This window comes from Globicephala melas, chromosome 6 (genome assembly GCF_963455315.2).
Source record: "Globicephala melas chromosome 6, mGloMel1.2, whole genome shotgun sequence".
Lineage (NCBI taxonomy): Eukaryota > Metazoa > Chordata > Mammalia > Artiodactyla > Delphinidae > Globicephala > Globicephala melas.
Window position 1 is genome coordinate 13,890,629 of NC_083319.1, and position 23,028 is coordinate 13,913,656.

General features: G+C 41.4%; 1 protein-coding gene across 11 annotated transcripts in view; it reads right to left on the minus strand.

Moving 5' to 3' along the window:
• CNTRL (centriolin) overlaps positions 1–23,028 on the minus strand; it is an 84,607-nt gene that overhangs the window by 19,297 nt on the left and 42,282 nt on the right. For 8 of the 11 annotated variants that reach the window (XM_060300540.2, XM_060300542.2, XM_030858814.3 and 5 more), the window contains 14 exons: positions 22,388–22,564; positions 19,151–19,285; positions 15,656–15,801; positions 14,841–15,048; positions 13,910–14,089; positions 12,159–12,338; positions 11,273–11,389; positions 10,835–10,979; positions 10,228–10,376; positions 8,405–8,585; positions 6,672–6,985; positions 4,994–5,199; positions 2,868–3,081; positions 130–260 (listed from right to left, as the gene is read on the minus strand). In XM_060300540.2, coding sequence (XP_060156523.1) covers positions 130–260; positions 2,868–3,081; positions 4,994–5,199; positions 6,672–6,985; positions 8,405–8,585; positions 10,228–10,376; positions 10,835–10,979; positions 11,273–11,389; positions 12,159–12,338; positions 13,910–14,089; positions 14,841–15,048; positions 15,656–15,801; positions 19,151–19,285; positions 22,388–22,564 — 2,483 coding nt within the window. The remainder of the gene's footprint in view (positions 1–129; positions 261–2,867; positions 3,082–4,993; positions 5,200–6,671; positions 6,986–8,404; positions 8,586–10,227; positions 10,377–10,834; positions 10,980–11,272; positions 11,390–12,158; positions 12,339–13,909; positions 14,090–14,840; positions 15,049–15,655; positions 15,802–19,150; positions 19,286–22,387; positions 22,565–23,028) is intronic. The other 3 variants (XM_030858815.3, XM_060300539.2, XM_060300538.2) reach the window with 1 other exon arrangement.

Consider the following 23,028-nt stretch of genomic DNA (forward strand, 5'->3'; position numbering starts at 1 on the left):
ACATCTCTTTATTTCCCCCAGACTCCTTAGGCTTGACGTGCATTTATCATAGAGCAATTATTGTCCACTTAGAATCAAACTTCTCATTCATCTCACCGAGTACATCAGTGGCTGAGGGAGTCCACCTACCTGAGCTGCTGATTGGCTTTGACAAGGTTAACAGCAGTTTCCTGAGCTCTCCTTTCTAACTCCTCAGCATCTTTCTCAGTTTGCAATAAATTTCTTTTGGCATCAGTGAACTTTTCAACAGCATCTTTTGTCTAGAAAAGAAACTGTCATTAAAACCAATTCAGTTACAATACTCTCTCACGGCTACTGGTATCGTAAATTGGCTCAGCTCTTGGAAAACAAGACAATACAGAAAGACTGATAAAAATGTTCACTCACTTAGACTCTCCAATTCTCAAAAAAGAATTCAGAAGAACTATTACACAAAAATGCTCATTGTATACTGAAATAATATAAGACTTGACAAACAATCGATTCAGTAAGTGATAATGCATCAGCACAATGGAATACTGTGCAGTCTTTAAAATAATGACAATGTGGTAACATAGAAGAATGTTAATGATAAAATGTTGGCTGAAAATAAAATTTTAAATGGTTTAAGCACTGTAAGAGCAACTATAGAAAACTATCTTGTCAACAAAGACAGAAAGGCTATGCAAAAACAAAAATAGTCATCTGAGGGTGGTGAGATGGTGGATGATATTTTATTTAAAAATAATCTGTAATATTATTATATGCTATTTTTTTCACTTAAAAATATCTACCCCAAAACAACCACCAAAAAAACAGGAAAAGAAGAAATTAGGGCTTCCCTGGTGGCGCAGTGGTTGAGAGTCCGCCTGCCGATGCAGGGGACACGGGTTCGTGCCCCGGTCCGAGAAGATCCCACATGCCGTGGAGCGGCTGGGCCTGTGTGCATGGCCGCTAGGCCTGCGCGTCCAGAGCCTGTGCTCCGCAACGGGAGAGGCCACAACAGTGAGAGGCCCACGTACCGCCAAAAAAAAAAAAAAAAAAAAAAAAAAGAAATTAAAGGAAAACAAGAAATTTAAAAAAGAGAAAAAAAAAGTGAAAAAACAAACAAATATCTACCCAATTAAGTGGCAAGGAAGTGATTCTACCAATAATCCCTCCACATAAAGATTCTTCCTTTACTCTAGATATTATCTTGTTAAGTAAAACCCCATTAATCTAAGGATGATTTAATTATGGCTAAGAAACACAAATATTTAATACTTTTGAAGTATTTCAAAATCTTCCTATATATGATTTGGCAAAAACATCATTTTTTTTTTTTTGTCACCTTGGTTTCTTTTTCTGTCTCAAATAAGAGGCTTAACATAATGTCACGAGAGGTCCAAAAACAGAGTATGGTTTGTACTTGGTTGAGCAGTGACTCACTCTTCTGCCAAAACACTCCGTGTTGCAGTTGCACTCAAGTCAGAGGCATCTGTATGTGAAGCTCGTCTAGTAAATACCCCGTGTGGATGCAAGAGGGTTTGGCCAGTTCCCAGAGAGCAAGATATTTCACCACACTTCTTTCCACTTCGGATAGCTGGTTTCTACTAGATTCATCAGCAAAGCATTGGACAGAACTCACTATACACTACAGAAAGCCAGCCACGTCTCTAAGTAGTTTTTTATCCCTTGTATGTCAGGTTTTAACAAGTCTGGCACATTCCTTACAAAATGCAGCACTTTCTCCTTTCCTCTTCCCTTTTAGCAAGCTGCTTCCCTGAGTCATTTTGGGAGGATGAAGGAGGAAGAGCTTATTAGTCTCGGTTCACTTACTATCTCTGCCAACTACTAGTCTCAGCAATTTTCTTTTATACACCAGTGATACATTTTTCTCTGGTCCTGCTCACACCTATTCTCTCACAGTAATCTAACATGTGACAGAAGAGGGAACTGATCACCTGGAAAGAGATAAGGAAACTTTTCCATTCTTATCAAAGCCATCACTCACAGAATTTCTTTAATAAATCCTTCATTTCAGTTCCTGGGTAATAGATTTCTATTCATTTAAATTGATCCATGTTGAAATAACAATATAAAAATAGTAGTTCCTGATGTGCCCCATATGGATTCGGGACCTTTGATTTTAACCCTGGAATTCCCATCTAAAGCTCTCTTGGTGAGTCAGAACTTTAGCTGTATGACCCTGGGCTAGACCAGCCTCTGAGCTACATGTGCGAACTGGGCTAATGACCATCTTACAACGCTGCCAGGAAGGTTAAATGAAGTGGTATTTATAAAATAGCCAATGTGTGGCCATAGCAGGGGCTCATAAAAGGCAGTTCCTTTTCTTCCCCAACTTTCTCTGTGTTTCAGTCTTAAGAATACTACCTCAGGCCCAAAAATATTTGATTTTATATTACTATCAACTTGGAGAACAAAGTAAGAATAAGAGTCTTGTGAGGTCCATTGTTATAAGAATATAAGATTGGCCTATTTAATAAACACAGATATCACAGCCCGAATAATTTTCAAAAGACACAGATAGGATACGGAGGTAGGGTGTGTTAGGAACTAAATGACTTTCAGGAGCTTTAAATATGCTATTGCATTTAATTCATACTGAATTATACTAGGTTAATTCTAGCATAATTAGTATAGTCTAGGTTAATTAGTACAATCTAGGTTAATTATACTTCATTTAATTCATACCGAACAGCCTAGGTTTTCTTAGCCTGAATTTACACAGGAGGAAAGCAAAGCTCGGGGACTTAAGCAACTTGCCCAAATCCTCACAGCTCCTTAGCTAGCAGAGCACAGACTGGCTTGGACCACTGTGCTCTTCACGTTTTCTTTCTAACCCTTCCTGCCGCCGCCGCCGACAGCAAGCCAGCAAGCCGTCTCACCCCAAGCACAGCAGCACATACTTTCTCGGTTGTGTGTGAAAGTTCACTCTCAGCTTCCGCCAGCAGTCGGTCAGCCTCCCTGAGCTCTGCTCGACGTTTCAGGAGGGTCTTCTCGATGCACTCAATTTCATCTACAATATCTTCATGGTGCCTGAGTGATTTTTCTATTTCTAGTTCATTCATAAGACTCTCAACATTTCCATCAATGAAGTCTCTAAAAAAATCATATATACACACTCATCAAGAGATTTTAAATGTGACAATATAGATACTTGTAGCCTAATGATAAAAAGATACACAATGATTTTCTAATTTTATATGAGAAGGAACTGGACAGACAGCTACATCTGATTAAGTTCAATACCTATGCTTACCTTTTTACTCAACATGGCATACTGTTGACAATAAGTGGATAATATGTATAATGTATGAGGCAGTTGTTTTGTCCTTTTAAATATAAAGATTATTTTTTCATCAGCACTTGGTCAAGACAATGCTGATACTTCAGTTCTTCTGTGGTATAAAAATAAAACAAACCACTGCCTCAATAATCATCCATTCCCTCAAAACTATCCTAAGTTTCTACTAGAGTAAAATTATGGTGACGATATTTGACAAATCAGAAAGCGTAACACAGGACTTGGTAACTCAAGGTTAAAGTCAAAATTATTTGAAAACGGGACTATCATTGACAGAAAAACATGAAAATAAATTCAACCACATATTAACAGATTAATTCTTCTCTGGACATTTTTGTGTTATCCAAATTCCCTAAAATGATCATTTATTATACATTTATAACTAGGAAAAGAAGTGGTTCTCCCACTGCACTACACCCCCCTCAAAAAACTTCACCTCCCCCATATACACCTACAAAAATGAAATAACCATCCCCCAAGCCTTCAAACATCTAGTCCCAACCTTCTCTCGGTATGACCCTTGGTTTTCCCTGCCAGGTCTATCAGTCACTCTTGCGTTTGCTCCTAGAAGGCAGAGACCATATCTCACTCACCTCTATGTACTCCACAGGTCTCCCCGCAACCCTGGTACCTGGGCCAGTCTGGCTTAAGGGACAAAAACTGGGGAACTGTCATAATTCATGGTCTAGTGCAGAAGATGGGCTTCTACATAACTGACCCATGCAGCAGATACAAGCATTAGCTAACGGACCCTATGCCAGATGCTGGGGCACAGAGAGGGAGGCCCCGCTACTGCCCTTCTGGGTATCTTACAACATGGTCTGAACAACACTACGCCCAAGGTTGCCAACTCCAAACTGTGGGTGCCTGAGATGAGAAAGCTCTTCTGTCAGAGGGGATCCCTAACCTTCATCTGGAAAGACACACTGGAGTTAGGTGGAGGGCAGGTCGGGAAGCCATTTCAGGCAAAGGACAGCATGTGCAGAGGTGGGGAGGCAGGAGAAAATGTGGTGCTCGGGGAAACCACAGCAAAGTGTAGGGCCAGAGTAAGTACCGTGTGGGAGAGAAGGATAAAAAAGAGAGGTAGGGTTCAGATCTTGCAGGGCAGTATGTATGCTCGTGGGAACGAGAGACACAGGGCAGCGTGCACAGTTAGGTCTGCAGCCATGTCGAGGGTGGGATGGAGAGAAAGACACTAGACCTGGAAGGCCTGACCTAGGATGAGGATGACTAAAGGCCAGGGCAGTGGAGACGAAAGAAGGGGACCAGTTTGAGAGCTCTTTGTGTACAGAGTCAGTAGGACTTGGAGAGCAGCTGGATCCCTGGCGGAGTGAGGGAAAGGCAGGTGTTGAGGACACCCAGCATGTTTTCAGCCAGGGTAACTGGGGAGGGGTGGTGGTTGTGCCATTCTCCAAGAGGGACTACAAGAGGAGCTGATATGGATTACTGGCCAAAAGAACTTAGACTTCTACTGTCCCATATGCTAATCTCCACGTGGCTATTAAATTAACTCTGTTCCTCAGTTCTATTAGCTACATTTCAAGTACTCAATAGCCACATGTGGCTAAGGCTACTGTTTTGGATAATACTGATCTAGAACATTCCCAAGATCACAGAAAGTTCTACTGGACAACACTGATTTAGGTTACCTTAATGAACTAATATCATATTCATCTGAGTTATAAAGATAAAATGGCTAATAATTACTTTCGCTGTTGATGTTTCTGAATGGTTCTATGCAATTCTTCTACTTCGTGCTCTAAGTCTCTCTTCTCTTGCAAAAGATCATCAATATTATGATGCAGTTCTTCTATTTCTTTCTCACACTGCCGCTTGGATACTCTCATCCACTGTTCCTGTTTCTTTGATTTTAAATGCTGTATTATATCTTCCAATCTAGAAACTTCATTCTCCTGAGCAAAGAAAGAAATGCAATACTGAAATATCACATGATGTTTCCCCTTCCTCCTGCCAAAAACTGAAATTAACAGTGATTAAAGTGGTATCTTTGACCTGATAATAGTGGTAGCTTCTAAGACTTCAGTATGAAAAGAAAAATTAAGTCAAGCCAATTTCTTCACGTGCCATAGATGAAATTGACGGACCAACAGATCTTATGACTCTTCCATCAGTCCAGCTATGGCTGATAAATAGTCACCAAGCACCTCCTGTGGATAATGTCTGGCTCCAGAGTTCAGCATCTAGCAGAAGACACAGACAGAGGTCTCTCCCTCCTCTGCGCACATGGGAGAGGAGTTGGCTGAGAAGGATGCCTAGAGGAAGTGGTGTTCTGCCTGGTTTTGAAGAATAAATGAAATAGGAAATGACTACGCTGAAGAAATAATGTGCAAATGTAGGGAGGTATAAAGGCACACCCGGGAAACTACAGGAACAGCCGGGTACTGGTGGAGGGTAAAAGAACCAACAGAATTGCTATAAAAACAGTGTGCACTGAAAAAACTGCAGAATGACACGAGTAACTACCATTTTTAACCATGTAAACATCCACAGTCCCTCTGAAACTAGTCTGACCTACTAAAATGGGGCTGGTGGCTTGGCACCCAGGTATCCTAGTCCTTTATCTTCCTCTCAATCCGCTGAGAGGAAAAGGAAAAAATAAAGAGCTCCAGGTGCCTTAAGTTTGAAGGAGGCCCTTGTAATGCATTTTATTTCTTTAAAACAAAAAAGTTATAAAGGAAGCTAGTGATTAGGAAGTAATCATTTCTTAGAATTTAGCCTAGAGGAAAATATGAAATACAGTAAAAATTTATACACAGTTAAATGAACTACACAGCCTACAAATAAAGAAATGTTATGCAGTCATTAAAATACTGCTTAAAAACGCTTGTAAAACCATGGGGAAAATGCTTGTAACATTAAGTGGGAAAAACAGGACACAAAATTATGCGCACAATAAGAACTATGAAAAGAAAGAAAGAATAATCATTAATTTCACCACCCAGAGATAACCCCCACCAAAACCTTACTGTACGCTGCTCTTACATGTGTTTGTACACAAGCACACATAATATGTGTATGCACAGGTACAGGCACTAGTATGTGAATATGCCTATACATACACATTAATATAGTACTGGTCAATAGAAAAATATATAAAAAGCTTTCTAAAAATGGCTATTTTCTGGACTGAAAGCATTTTTGTTATAAAATGGTTAAACCACGTTCGTAGAATGGCCTGGTACCCTAACTCCTGTCCAGAACAGTGTTTTAATAAGAGGATGCTTGCTCAGTTCTAAACATCAGCCTTACAAACACACTTTTGGGGTATAATCCATGCATAAGTAGGTCGACTCATTAAGTATATAACCTTACTCAGTCTCCCATGGAAGCAGTGTGGACAGGGGTCTTGTGTCTTTCCACTTACTAAGTTATGGTGCTCCGGGACATTGCAGTGCAGCACGCCCACTGGGATGACGGGGATGGAGAAGTTGGGGGGTGGAGGCCCATATACGATGGGGGCCCCAGCGGGAGGCGGGCCATAAACAACAGTGCCAGGGGTGAGAGGTTGGCTGTTGTTGGGCAAGGGAGGAGGTGGTGCATACAGGGCCATGCCCTGGGGTACAGGAGAACCATCGGGAAACACGGTATACATCATGTATCCAGGAGGAGGCACAAATGGGCGGTCCTCTTGGTCATCCAGCTCACTCTCTTCCTGGCTATCTCCTCCACTGTCTGCATCTTGAAACAAAAAAACAGAAGAGCGTTTTATTCCCATGGCTCACTAGGTAAACATGTTCAGTAGAGAACAGCAGTGTTTAGGCCAAGATACCAGAGATGTGAAAATAAAATTCTGTAAAAAAGGTCAAAAGCAGTTTTGAAAAGTGGATCAAACAGGGATGCAAATTATTTTCACCAGGTGAACTTGAGTTTTTCTTTTTTTTTTTAAATGAATGAACTTTATTTTTTTTAATTTAAAATTTATTTTTGGTTGCATTGGGTCTTCGTTGCTGTGAGCGGGCTTTCTCTAGTTGCAGTGAGTGGGGGCTACTCTGCGTTGTGGTGCGTGGGCTTCTCACTGCGGTGGCTTCTCTTGCTGTGGAGCATGGGCTCTAGGTGCACGGGCTTCAGTAGTTGCAGCATGCGGGCTCAGTAGTTGCGGCACTCGGGCCCTAGGGCCCGCAGGCTTCAGTAGTTGTGGCACATGGGCTTAACAGTAGTTGTGGCACATGGGCTTAACTGCTCCGTGGCATGTGGGTCTTTCTGGACCAGGGATCGAACCCATGTCCCCTGCACTGGAAGGTGGATTCCTAACCACTGTGCCACCGGGGAAGTCCCCTGAGTTTTTCTTATACCTATCTGGTGGTTTTTTCCATCTTCATTCATTCAGCAACATTTGCGTGCCTGCTTCGTGCTACGTAAAACACCAACAGAGAAGTGCTGTGAGATACCACAGCCTCTCTCAGTTGTTGGTTCTCTTACTTATCTCCCCTATAAGCAGGAACTAGTTTTTTTTTTTTTCCACTGATGAAGAAAGCCTAGCACACAGCAGGCCCTCAATAAATAGTTCCTGAATGAACAAATTCTCAGAAGGTAATATTCCCATTTTACAGATTAGCAGTCTCAGAGTGGCTAAATAATTCCCCTAGGATAACACAGTGAAAGTGCCAGGATTTACCCCAGGTCTGACTCTTCCCCCTGGAGCTCTGGAAGACAGACCTGTAACACTTCATTTCAGTCGAGTTAATTAGTGCCATAACATGAGGATGTAAACTGCCACGTTCCAGGAGTGGAGGTGAAGATGTCGCTCAGTCTGCCGGGAAAGGCAGGGAGAAGGAAGGGTCCAGAAAAGGAGTGTTGTTTGAGGACCTGGGTCTTGCTGAAGGATGAGTAGGAATAGGTTTGGGAGAGAAAGGAGGAAGCAGGACATTCTGAACAGAGGGTTCAAAACATGGAGGTGTGAGAAACGTGGCATGCAGTGGGTATGGCTGACATGGGAGAGTGATGGAAGGTGAGACAAGAGGTCGTTGGCCAAGACCAGGTCACAGAGGGCCCTGCAGAGCAAGGTAAGGAGTCTGGACTGTGTCTTATGGATTTCAGGGAACCAATAAAAGGTCATTAAACAGGCAAGAGAAATGCAACTTCCCTGATGTAACTTACCTCTATTTGAACATGATTTATGTAACCCACTCCTGATGGGAGAATAAACCCAGTATCCTGAAGCAGGTGGAGGTGCACTGTGTTCCTTCCCATCCTGCCATGGTTTTCTAACAGGAGTTGAGGCTGCATACTTTAGGCCGACACCAGAGTCCTTGGTGGCCTGGGAACTGTGGCTGGAAACCTAAAATAAATGACAGCAGAGCATACTATCTCTTAACAAATAAAAAGGCCGATGTGGAGAAATGTCAAAGTCTAGAGCGAAGTTGAGAAAGAACTGGTTTCTTTTCATATATCGTAATCTCATTTTTCACAGGCAGAAACGAGACGTGATTACGTGGTCACATAACCTGCATGGGTGTCAGCCTCCCGTCTCCCGTACTCATCTTTCCTGGTGGTTTCTCTTCTTTTGCCTAGTCCTTGATGGCCCAGCAACTAAGATCAAGGAAACAGGAGCTTGCAAGGCAAGCTGGGATATTAGTCTCCTGTTGTGCCAGGAGCTTGGAGTGGCTTTAGAGCTCTACTCTGTTACTCTCCCTCTCCTTTCAGTTATAAGTCGACCCTCTAACCTACACTGCTTCCACCTGCAGCCCTGGCTGTGACACGGATGTCTGGCTTCCTTTAGATTTCTGGGAGGAGGATTTCAGATTCTGCTTTTCGGGGTTCTGATTAAGTCTGAACGACCTGGGGATCCTAGCATGTGGGAGCTGCTTCTCCTGACTGCTGTTGTCAGCTGATTCTAGCAGGATGTTGCCCAGCCCCTCTGCTTTGGATAAGAGCCACTTACAGTCCTCTCCTTCCTTCCCACATTCAGGCTGCAAGCCCTGACATTTTGCTCCCTGAACACCCCTCAGTCCATCTCTGCTCTAGCTCCACTGCTCTGGCTCTGGCTTCTTCCATCCTTCACCCGAACAAGTTCAAACAGCCCCACACAGAGTTCACCCACTACAAGTCTAGCCTCCACACTCCGCCTGATTATTCTTCCTAAACTACAGCTCTGATCATAGCACACTCAACTGCAGTTTCCCAAGGCCTACATAATTAAGTGCAAGGGATTTTGAGGCTCTTTTTTTTTTTTTAAAAAAAGCATGACCCCAATCTACGTTTCCTGTTTCACCTTTCATTGTTCCCATCCAGCCCTCCAGCCCCACAAGGGGCTAAGCCAACTCTCCTTTTCCTCACAAGCTGTTCCCTCCCTCCTGAAAGCCCGTCCTTTGAGGGTTGCTAAGTGCTGACTTCAAGCTCCTGTTTGTGAAGGCTTCTTCCCTAAACATCCCCATGAGATAAATCTTTAACATTTCTCTGCAACTGGGGCACGGAAGTCCAGTCTGTTGTCACATGCGTGTCACTGTTTTGTAATTACATTGGTGTGCTTGTCTTCCCCACCAGCCCATGAGCTCTTTGAGAGCAGGGGCTATATGATTCATCATGGTTCCCCACCAAAGCCTTGTACTTGACCTAGACCTAAGTACTGAATGAATGTGTTAAAAGGAAATGCAATCCGGGTGCTACTTTTCTGTCTGAGACTCTATAATTCTACTGCCATTTTCAAAAGGCTCTCTGGGCTCAAGTCACTTTATCTACCCTTATAGGATCCTTGTTCAGGGATCCCACACATACCACCTGAGCATGAGTGGGCAACTGCCACATTCCTTGGGAATGCCCCATTTCCATCTCACACAGCACAAAGTACTTAAGAACCTCAATGCATGGCTTAGCCTAGATATGTTGTTCTTGAGACCTGATCACAGATTTAGGGAAGGCAACACAGTCACACTTTCTTAAAGAAAATTTAGTATATATTCCCAGCACCACAGACTTCCTACTTTTGATGATGATGGTGGTGGCATAAAGTACCAATAGCCTCGTCTTTTGAAAGGATCTGCCATGCTGCTGATGTAATCATTCTGATAAGAAACTTCACGTCGGAGTTCAGCAATTTCTTCCAAAACATTTTCAAAGCCTCCTCTGTTATCTGTAAAAGGAAAGCCATTCTGTGAAGTTGGGTATGAAATCATCTACTTCCTCTCTCTCTCAAAATACAAAAGTGATTCCACGAGAGCCAATGACTTTTATCAGTTCCTCAAAGCTGCCGTTCAGCCTGTCCTTTGGTAATAAAGAGGACTTAAAGAGGACAGACATATCCTACTGCTGTTCACTTATAAAGTGAGCCAGAGAAAGAACAGATTTGTAAACAGTATTTCTTTTGAAAATACAAACATAAATCTCTCTTTGTAATCAAGTCCCTTGATACTGCACTTACTTACATTTAAAAAAGTGCTTTATTTATTAAGCTAATTATCACAGCTCTATAAATCGAGCATGGAATTAGTCTGTAACCGTTAAATAAATTTGCTAAAGGTAAAAAACAAACACGATGATTTAATTTTAGAACTACAAAACCACTACCAAAATCAAAGCCCAATACCTTACCAGCCCCAGTGAGGTCTAGTAAATTCCGCAGTCTTGCGATCTCTTTCCTTTGTCTCTCCATGGTCTCATTCAGTTTTTCGATTTCTAGCACCTGTGAGTTTGCTCCTCTGGTGCCTACCTCAACTTTCTCCATCTCAATTCGAAACTATTAAAAAATCACATATACAAAGTTGCCAATGAATATTCTTTCCCAGATGCATGTCTCCTTGCAGTAAGATTCTAATTCTATAATTTTGTACTTACACTTTACTAACGAGGAACTGCATTACTCCTTACATTTAAACCATGCAATGCCTGGCACACGGCAGAGAATCAAGTACCGATTGGCAATTGGCTGCACCTCAAAATTCTCTGAGATGTCGCCTACACTAATTCAATCTTTTAGGAACTGATAAGTACCCAGTAAGGAGGCGGTCTCATGGGGGCACCAGCACTGACCTGCTCCTCTTTATCCCTGAGGAGATTCTGCAGGAGTTCAATCTCCGCTTCTGCTCGGGTCAGATCCCTGGCGGCTTGAGCTGCCTTTCTGCTGAACCTCTCTGTTTCCTGCAGCTCCTACAGGGACAGAGGTGTGAGAAAGGCACCACTGCTATTGCAGGCTGCCCTCTTTATTTCTTTCTTCCTCTGAATGAGTCTTCTGCTTTCATCAGATCGCCCGCCTGGCTACTCTATGCACACGTAGTGCCAAGTCCCAGCTTATCTGTGCTGTTCCTATGATTTGGCAGCTCACTCTGGCACTCTCTGGGGGCCAAGTGGGCAGGGTTCTGCATCAGAAAGAGCAAGGACTAATTTTTTCTTCTCTGTTCTACAGTCTTCCATGACTGGTGTCTCTGTGGACCCCCATGGTTAGATTTTCCCTCCTATGATTTACTGTCTTAATCTCATAAGCATTTGCATCTTATAAAGACTATAACAGACTTATCTCAGTCAGGAGTCATAATAACCCCGTGAAGTGACATATTGTCATCAGACTGCACGAGATGACAAGGACAAAAAGTTGAGGTTCAGAAGGGTTATACAGCAAGTCTTGAAGACCTCTGTTCAGATGTGTATTGACAGGTGCCTCCCTAAGCAGAGACCCCTACACTTTGAGATTAGGATAGTATATTTCATTTGATGTCTCCTTTGGGACTCAATAGAGTACAGGACCCATAGCAGGGTTGTGACGGGGGAAATATAATCTTCAGGTCTGAAGAGGAACAGACAACTTTATGGTGGTTTATAAAAGAGCCAAAGTCTATAACAAGAGATCAATAATACAAGTTGCTATGTTTTCTGACAGGGGCAGCCCTGCTGGAAACTTGTTCTGTACGTGGGGACTCACCTCTGCGCGCTCCTGGTTAATTTTCATAACGGTTCCATGAAGGGACTTGAGCTGGTCTTTGGCAGTGGTGAGCTCAGCTGTGGCCAGCTTATCAGAGGCGGCCACGGCTTTCTTTAGTTTCTTCAGTTCTTTATCTAAACCAAGAAACTGTGCCTGAGATTTGGCATCTTCAAGTTTCTTCTAAAATAAAAGAAACACTAATTAAAGAGATGAATCATTTGGTAGCAATGAATTAAGACAAAAGCCCCATGAGGGCAGGGACTCTGTTCACACACCCCATGCCTAGAACCATACCTGGTACTCAGCAGGTGCTCCTGAGTGAATAAATAAATAACAACATCTCAAAGCTGTATGATAACTTAGAATGAAATCAGTATACTTAGTCAAGAATCTTCGTGATCATAATCCATTCATTTGTTGTAGAAACATTTCTTGGCACCATCACCAAGCAATGGGCCCGCCCCTTGTGATCACGGAGTCAGGCACTGGGCATATGGTGGTAAACAAAACAGACTTGGCTGCTGCCCTCAAGGAGCTTATGAGAGACATGTATTAAACAAACACTCAGACAAATGTGTAACTAACACTGTGCTCACTGCTATCAAGGGACAGAACAAGGTACTATGTGAGAGGCCAGCAGGGGAGACCTAGATTGGTAGGGGGAGGGCTTTCCGGAAGAAGAACGGTGGAGGGACATGGTCCAGGAGAAGGAACGGCCAGGAGGGAAGACAGAGCTTGGGAAGAGTCAGGAACTGAAAGAAGCAGCACGGTAAGAAAAGGAGAGAGCTCAACAGAGGCGAATCATGCAAGGGCTCAGAGGCTGAAGAATTTTTGTCTTTACCCTAAAGACAACAGAAGCTGCTGGAGAGAAGGGGAGACGGGGAGGGGCTGACAAGAGCCTATTCATGTTTTTGGAAGAGCGTGTTGGCTGCTCTGTGGAGCAGGTCATGAGTGGAAGTGGGGGACTGTCAGGTGGCCACAGCAGTTGTCCAGAAGTGAGATGATGGCTGGATGAGGGTGGTGGCACTGGAGAAGGACAAAGTGCAAATATTCCAGAGAGATTGTGGAGGCAGACTCAATAATACTTGGGAACTGATGGGTTCTCAGTGAAGCATGAAGCAACTCATTCACTGGGGCTGGGAGAAGGGAGAGGGTAGGTGTGAGACATGAGAAGGTATGAAACAGTGCAGCAAGGGAGTGGCAAACATTTATAGTGTTACTGCTATGCCTGGATGGGTGACTTTTTCTTCAGGAATACTTAGCCATGGGTGCAGGGCTACAGAAAGCAGATGGCTGCAGTTCTGTCATAGAAGATAGGCGAAAAGAGCAAGGGATTTGAGGATACTTGCAAAAAACAGCGAGAGTGGGAGACCATGGAATTTAAGTTGGACAAGGAAGAAAGTAAAGACAGGAAAGCCTAACACACAGAAAAGGTGGGGGTAATGCACTGGGATTATCAAGAAGGTTGAGAACCTGTCAGCATGACTCATCCCAATAGCATTTAAGCCCCACCTCACTGACTCTCAAGTCACTCCTTACATCCCAATTCTCTTGCTTCCATCTAGCATGGCACCCTTGTCTCAGGCTCTTGATTCGATGACATGCATCTAGGTCTCTCTAGGTCAGGTCCACCTCTGGGCCAGCAATGCAGCCAGAGGTGACCGTGGATCACACCCCTCTCAGCTGCCCCATTGCTGGGTGCAGGACCCTGGCAGTGGGGACTCATATGTCTCTTTCCTAGTCTTGCCCACCTTCTTCTCTAACTCTTGGAGTTGGGCCAGAATTCTCTCCTTCTCTTCATCAGCTTCCTGAAGTTGGAGATCTGTAAGGCCTTGGATTTCCTCCATACTTTTTAGATTTTCTTGTAAATAGTGAATTTCATTCTCTAATTGCTGAATTCTTGCTTTGTGTTGCCTCTTGTCAAAATTAATCTGTGAAGAAATCAAGTTTCAAAGATGATTTTTAAGCAAAGTACGTTTTGAGCAAAACAAAAACCTTCTAGAGGATTATGTTTCATTTTACTAAAGAGTAAAATGAAATACTGTGCTAATGAGTTACTGCGGATGTGGCTTTATCACAACTGCTCTCTAGGATCCATTTTAATGTTTGCCTCATCATGAAAATAATTACATCAAAAACTCAGATTCTGGCACTATACTACACTCTAGCGATGTTGTATTATCCACTTGCACGTTAAGAAACATCTCTCACTTGCTTCCAAAACAAGGAAAACACAGTGTCACAAAGAAGCCTGACTTTGACATCAGTAACCACATTTAGAGTTGAATTTTAGTCACACCTAGTTTGACTTATTAGGAGTGAAACTAACAACAATTACACTGTATTTAAAAAAATTATACCTTTATTAATTATACCTTAATAAAGGTATACCTTATAAAGGTATACCTTTATTAAGGTATAATCTACATAACAGACACTATTTTCTTTCTTTCTTTCTTTTTTTTTTTTTTTTTTGGCTGTGCCACGCAGCTTGTGGGATCTTAGTTCCCCATCAGGGATCGAACCCTGGCCCTGGGCAGTGAAAGCAAGGAATCTTAACCACTGGACCACCCGGGAATTCCCTACACTGTATTTACATGAGAAAGGAAGCACTGTAATTTGCTGAAAAATATGAATGTTTTCTGAACACTTCCCTCTAGCTGCCTCTTGCCCTTCTCTTACTCTTGCTTCAAGGGCTCTCTCACAGGTCTGCCTGAACTCTTCTTGTCCGCTGGCCAGCTTCTCCTGATGCAGGGCCACTTCTTCTTGGAGTTTTCTCTCTCTCACTTGAGCTTCCTCTTTTTCCCACTGGGAACGTGTAAGGATTTCACTGAACTGTTTCTGCAAATCAGCGAGACTTTTCCCTAAGACATCTGAAGGACTATGGATTCTGGTAAGGGGGGGAAAAAAAAGATGGTATAAGTGTGACATTTTATTTTTGATGCTGGATGCTGGGTGCAAACATGCCGGTAAAATTAGTGCAGAAGTAAAAAGAGTTGTGAGGAATGGGACTGGTGTCAATCCGTAGCAAATTACTGTGCACCTCCTGAGTGCAGATCATTGTTTTATTAAATGACTGTTGCCACTCTGAAAGCACAGGCTCCTGTCAGGCTAACAATGTGTGTTCAAAGAATAAATGTCCATTTCATATATTCAAATTAGCCTCAGTTTTCTTTCGATATTTGTTTTCTATTTAAAATGCATAATGTGACTCTACTTCCTGACCATCTGCAGTAAGCTTTCAAGAATGAGTTACTCGTAAAACCTTTGTGTTTTTTAAATTAAATAATACCAAAAAGTACAAAAGATCAAAAAAATCAGTGACAGACACTTGAATTAAGCAATCTGTGTCTCAATCATGGTAATATGATAAGGGAAAAGGGAAACCTTACAAAAGAACTCAGCCATTAACAGTAGTTGGAAAGGTGATTTCATCATTGAACCCCACATTCACAACTCAGCCCACTCTCTACCTGGAGGTCTCGAGTTTCCATTACCTCATCTCCCCAGCTCCTGATTTCAGTTTTCTCCTTAGCTCATCTACACGAGCTGCCACTTCTTCTGGACGAATCAAACCATCAACTACATGGTTAAGGTGATTCTGGAAATCTTTAAGTTGCTGTTTTAACAGGTTATTGTCATCCTGTGGAGGGGGTAAAATGGAGAGGGGTAAAAATTACCAAAACAAAATAAAAAATACACCCAAATACACACACACACAGCCCATGTTATTTACCATATAACAGTTCCAGTCAACTCCCTTTACCAATTTTTTAAAAACCCTTTGCACTATGGCCGACAATATCTGAATCTTTTGATTAATCCGAAGTCACAAAAGACACAAACAGGCATTACGATGTGTCCTGACGTGATGCAAAAAAGTACGTATGAACACTACCTAAGACTGTCTTCTTGCCAAAGAGTAAATAACTTGAATCTAAATAAGCCTCCATATGTGACATAAGAACATGTTAATCAATGCCATGGGGATGCAACCACCAAAATCTAGACTATGGGAAACTCTACAGGACAAAGACCTGGTTTTCTTTAGTATGTAACAAAGAGAAAAAAAAGGAGCAAAACTATAGATTACAGGAGACAAGAGTCAAGTCATCCAAATGCAACGTGTGCACCTTATTTGGATTCTGATTCCAACATAACACTTCTAAAAAATTTATAATTTGAACATTTTGTATACTTAAGGTATTTGACGATATTAGGGAGTTATTGTAATTTTTTTTTTTTTTTTTGTGGTACGCGGGCCTCTCACTGTTGTGGCCTCTCCCGTTGCGGAGCACAGGCTCCGGACGCGCAGGCTCAGCGGCCATGGCTCACGGGCCCAGCCGCTCTGCAGCATGTGGGATCTTCCCGGACTGGGGCACGAACCTGTGTCCCCTGCATCGGCAGGCGGACTCTCAACCACTGCGCCACCAGGGAAGCCCAGGAGTTATTGTAATTTTAAGGTGTAATGATAGTATCCATGTTTATGCCTCTTTTTTTTTTCTGGCCATGCTGCGTAGCTTGCGGGATCACAGTTCCCTGACCAGAGATTGAAGCCGGGCCATAGCAGTGAAAGCTCGGAATCCTAATAACCACTAGGCCACCAGGGAACTACCCTATGCTTCTTTTTTAAAGCCTTATTTTTTAGAGATACATACAATAGTACAGTATTTACAGATAAAATCAGATGTTTTGGATTTACTTCAAAATAATTCAGTGTGTGAACAAGTGTGAGGGGTGAGGTGTGGAGGGTATTATAGATGAAATAAGACTGGCCATGTGTTATAGATGAAGTAAGGTAGTCCATGTGTTGAAACTGTTGAAGATGAGTGATATATACATAAGGATTCATTTTAGTATTCTATTTTTGAATATGCTTGAGAATATACATAATTCAAACTTAGAAAAAACAAAAAACACCTTCCCATAATACTCAGCTTTATCTGCCAATCAACTGAAAAGTGGAACATCTAATACTGAAGTTCTCTAATAGCTTACAATTCTCTATGGGAGTATTTGTTATATGCTAGGATATTTTCACTAAGAAACTAATGAACATAACTAGACCCCAGAATTAAATCCAGACAGTACCTCTTTCAAGTAAAAAGAAACTGCTAAAATTTCCCTAAATTGTACAGAAAAATAGTTCTATGTCCTAAACTATTAACTATATTCCCCTGAATACCTATATTCTACTTAATTGATTTTCTTCAAACTTGGTATAACATTAGGTTTTTTGGTTTTTTTTTTTAACACTGTTAACTAAGTTGGAGAATTAGCATTGCAATGAACGTGCCTGTCCACCATATTTGCACTACTTTCTAATCCTGGCCACAGGTGATCTGACCCAAGGACAGCCAATCCACTGACTAGCCAGAAAACAAGTTCTCTCCCTCTCCAAAATATGAACCAAGATCCAGTCCAGCAAGTCTGTATGAGAGCTAGACCTGTAAGGTTATGTCAGCTTGGGGCTGGGGTTGATGCTGGGCCAAATGCAATGCCCAGGGAGACAGAGGAGAAATGAGAGCCACACAGGCCCTGGAAGGTTATCAGAGCAGCTCTGGTCACCAGCAAGCTGCCTGTCTCCTTCCTTGAGCTAGTGTTAGTAGGTTTTGGTTCACTGCAACTAAATGATTTCTGACAAAGATAAATGTAGAGTGAGTTTAACTTGTACTCCGCATCAGGAGGTCAGTAGGCCAAGTAACCAAAGGACCTAGTTCCAACTAAGAGAGTCTTACAGCATGGACCAGCATTCTGGAAAGCTGACCTCAATTTCTACCTTGGAGAGAGACCCCTGAAGTCCTGTTCTTTAATAGATGTGTACTGAAGTATTTATGGTTGAAATAAAGATGTATGAGATTTTCTTTAAAATATTCCAGCAAAAAAAAAAATGTGGATTAATTGAAATAAGAACAGCAGAATGTTGACAATTCTTTAAGCTGAGTAAACGAAAGGGCATAAGGCTATCTCCTCTCCGATTCTGTGATTATTTGAAAATTTCCAAGGTAAAAATAAAAAATAATAATCCAGTGAACACCCAATACACACACACAACACACACAAGAATGGAAAACATGTATATCTTTTATGATATTTACTTCAGAAGCTGAAATGATAGCAGTAAAAATTAAATTCTAGGTAACTAGATTTTCTTAAACTTTGAGAAAAAAATATTCAAGGCATTGGAAGAAGAGAGAGAGAATTTGGGTGAGTTTAGTCTTATTTGTCACAAATCCCCCTAGATGAATATTTGGAGCTTCCCCCAAACCACAATAACTCTGCCCCTTGATTTGTGGTGAAGTATAACAGCTGCCACCTACGTCAGCTAAGTGACCCCTGACCTCACAGATCTGGAAACCTGCGTGTTGATCCAGGTACTTGTTTGTTCAGACGTATGTCCTCTTTGAGAGCGTTTAATTACCTGGAAAATCCTGTCCACTTGCTTCTCGGGCAGTTTGTCGGGCAGATTATTGTGACAATAGCTATAAAAATAGTCTGCCAAAGAAAACTCTCAAAAATGTAAAATGACTGCATTTTTAATGACATTCCTTCTGAGAAGGAGACTGAAAACTTTACAATTAAGAAGTTCTACTGCAACTCATTCTAGTTAAATTCCTGGATAATTACAAAGATATTTCAGTGGAAGAAGAATGCATCAATCTGCTAATTTTAGCTCAGTCTGGTGACAAAGCCGCTTCTAGCGGAAATGCAAGGTACTGCTGTCCTCCATGGGTTTACCTAGTGTTCTCTGTTTACTATCGACACTGCCTCTATCTCTTAGCACCATAGGAACAACACAAAGGATATGCATATTAGTAATCTTAAAATAATCGCAACAGAGGCTATGGTACTATCCCATCCAGAAGTCCTTTTTTCTAATAACTCAAGTAGCTTACTACATGTAAGAGCAGGTTGTGAAGTGTCTCACATAAAGATGGCAACATCTTTGGGTGTCCCATATAAGAATGTATTGGGAGCCAATAAGTCTCTACCTGCAGCTGTTTAAGTTGGGTGCGGAGCTCACTATTTTCTTGTTCCTTTTCTTCTGAGAGCTGGGCTTTTCCGAGTGCGTTCTTGAGGGCTTGCTTTTCTTTCTCAAGTTCTGTTTGAACAGCTGATTGTTCTAACTATTGCCATAGGAAGCGATGATACAAAAAAAGTAAAATAGCAATAATTTATGATCTAATAAGGCATAAATAAATTTACATACACATGCAATCCCTTGGGAGCTTTGGTTTTATAACAACTCAGTTTTACATTTGTACCCCCAAGTTTAAAAGCCCAAGGTAAGTTTTTCACATGCCTCCTTAAACTATTAATACATAAGGAAGAGCAAGCATCAGAATCAGCTCAGCCCAGATACACCAATTCAGAATCTCCAGGAGTGAGCCTTTAAAAGCTCTGTGAGTGACTCAACAGTTACTGCTCTCTTTTCCCTTAGACCAATATTTCTCACACTGTGGTCCTCAAATACCTGCATCAAAATCACTTGCTGCACCTGTTAAAAATACAGATGCCTGGACTCCCTCTCAGACTTGATGGGCAGAATTTCTAGGGCAAGTCCCAGGAATCTGCATTTAACAAGCATCACAAGTGATTTCATATAACTAAAGGGTACCAATCATAGATCTGTAAAGCAGAGAGAGAAGATCTGTTATGCTCCACAATCTCGATGTGTGGTTTGAAGACCAATCTTGGTAGTCCTGATGCAAGGAAAGGAATGTCCCTTTCAATACCATATGAATTTGTGAAAAGGCCAGGCTGCTGTAATATTTTTGTCAAGACTTATAAGAAAAAAAAATAAAGGACAATGGAAGTACAAAAGACAATGGATTTTAAGCCAGTAAGGGCTTGCTTAAAAACTTTTGAAAATTTATTTCAAAGAAGATGCTATCCAGAAATTGTATTTACTATTATTTAAAAATATGTATTTACTGTTATTTTAATTGTTTCCTTCCCAACCTCTTGTTTTCCACACTCTGATCAGGTCAACTAGAGTTTTATAAAGCTTGGTACTCTTAAGAAATATAACACTGACAACTGGCAAATGGTCATTTGATATCATTTGGTATCTAGTAAGTAAAGGAACACAAAGTAATTACAATTATTATAATAAGCCTATTTTTATATCCTTTTCTAATCATATGAATGCCATTTTACATGAATTCCTGGGATTCAAACTATCTTATTTTTTTTAATGATTAATTAATTTTAAATTATAGTTGATTTACAATGTTTCAGTATACAGCAAAGTGATTCAGTTATACAAATATATATCTATTCTTTTTCAGATTCTTTTCCATTATAGGTTATTATCAATACAAGATATTGCATATAGTTCCCTGTGCTATATAGTAGGTCCTTGTTGTTTCCCTATTTTATATACAGTAGTGTGTATATGTTAATCCCAAATTCCCAATTTATCCCTCCTCCCCCCTTTCCCCTTTGGTAACCATAAGTTTGTTTTCTATGTCTGTGAGTCTATTTCTGTTTTGTAAATAAGTTCATTTGTATCATTTTTTTAGATTCCACATATAAGTGATATCATATGATAGTCGTCTTTCTCTGTCTGATTTACTTCACTTAGTATGATAATCTCTGGGCCCATCTATGTTGCTGCAAATGGCACTATTTCATTTTTTTTTTTTACAGCTGAGTAATATTCCATTGTGTATAAATACCACATCTTTATCCATACATATGTCGATGGACATTTAGGTTGCTCCCATGTCTTGGCTATTGTAAATAGTGCTGCTATGAACACTGGGGTCCATGTATCTTTTCGAATTAGTTTTCATCTTTTCCAGATATATGCCCAGGAGTGGGATTGCTGGATGATACAGTAACTCTATTTTTAGTTTTTTAAGGAACCTCCACTTCTCCATAGTGACTGCACCAATCTACATTCCCCCAACAGTGTAGGAGGGTTTCCTTTTCTCCACACCCTCTCCAGCATTTATTATTTGTAGATGATGGCCATTCTGACCAGTGTGAAGTGGTACCTCATTGTAGTTTTGATTTGCATTTCTCTAATAATTAGCGATGTTGAGCGTCTTTTCATGTGCCTGTTTCGAACTATCTTATTTTATTTAACTTTCATCCAGTTAGAACCTATTGACCCTCCTCATGTGCCAGGCACTGAAACAGGCATCTACAATCTGGGCATTCACTGTGCTCTGAGTCTAGCAGGAGAGACAGACAATCTAAACAGATGATTTCATACACAAGCTAAAATGCTTTGACTGAGCACAGGTTAAAGGAAAATCAAAGTAGAGTCCCGAATCCAGATTTTCAGCAGGCATAACAGAAGGTGAGGGTGGGCTTCCTGGAGGAAGATGCAACCCATTTGGCTAATAGCTAAACAAAACTGTATTTTAATGTGATCAAGAATATATTATAACTGGCCTCTGTCTTCCTCTCTGCCCTTATCTCTCACTCTCATTCCCTACTCCTCTTCTCGCTCCTGGCATATTGGAGGCATACTTTCAGCACTTCAAATGCATTAAGCTCTCTCTCCTTGCCTCTCTGCCTAGAACACATCCCTTACCTCTACCCTTTCACCTCTGCTCCCTCTGCACAGCCAAATCCTAGTTCCCCTTGAAGTCTCGGCTGAAACACCATTTCCATAGGGCAGTCTTCCCTGACCACCACCCCCCTAGCACAGAACCCTATCGTTTTCTTTGTCCGACACCTGTTTCACCTACCAGACTGTCAGCTTCACAAGGACATAACCATGTCTGTGCTACTCCCTACAGCATCCATGGCACCTGGCCCTTAATGGCCAATCGATAAGTATTTATTGGATGAATAAATATTTCACTAATTTTCAAATATAATTAAACTAGTGGGTATTTCATCCAACCAGAACAGGAAGTAGCAAAGTAAAATTTAATATCAACTTAAAAGAGGTCTCTTAAAGCTGTTTTGAGAAAGAACAACTAGAATTTATTGATTACCAACTGCTAGGTGCTTTCAGGCCCATTGTCTCACTTACCCTCACCATAACCCGCTTTACAGATGATGAGGCATTTGTCAGAGGCTCAGAGCCATGAAGTGAGTTGCCCATGTTCACACATGGGTCATATTTAAGCTCAGAATGTCTGACTCCAAAAATGTGCTCTTCCCATCACTCCACATACATTATATTAAAAAGTGTTTAATCTTCGATTAAATTAAAGGAAAGTTGTTATGTTAAGGCCCAGCCTAGATGGCTTTGTGCTCTTACTTACCTGGCTGAGCCTTGTTAGTTTTTCCAACTCTTCTTTGAGCTGGTTGGCTTCGGCATCCTTTATTTTTAACTGAGCCTCTAGCTCAGCCTCGTAGGCACTGAGATCTCCTTGGGTCTGCTGCAGGGATGCATTCACCTCATGCTGCTCCTGAAGGGCGCTTTCTAGCTCTGCAAGCTCCTGCAAGGATTCAGTGTTTTAAGTACAGAACCCTCAGTGTGCTGCTTAAGCATCTGCAAGTCATTATAAGTAACGTGAGCACTTAAAGTAAATGCTGGCCAGCCAGTGCTGGCCAGGCACAGAGTATTCAATGGCAATACGATGAAGCTGCAGGCTGTGTGAATCCAGGCTGGAAAACAAAAACACTGACTAAATGTAGTAAGAAAAATCAGTAAGCTACAACATGTTTTCCAAAGTAACCAGTTGTGTGATACTTTAAATGAGTCTTATGTATTCGTAAGAAGAAAGAAGAGAGGAGGATAAAATTTAAGGCCTATTTTCCTTCAGACACTGGAATAAATGTTTTCACATTCATTATTTAATTACATCCTCACAGTAACTGTGTAAGGTAAAGTATTATCCCCGTTTTATAGATGAGGAAATGGAGAATGAAGATCTAAGTAAACAGCACAGAGCTGTGCAGC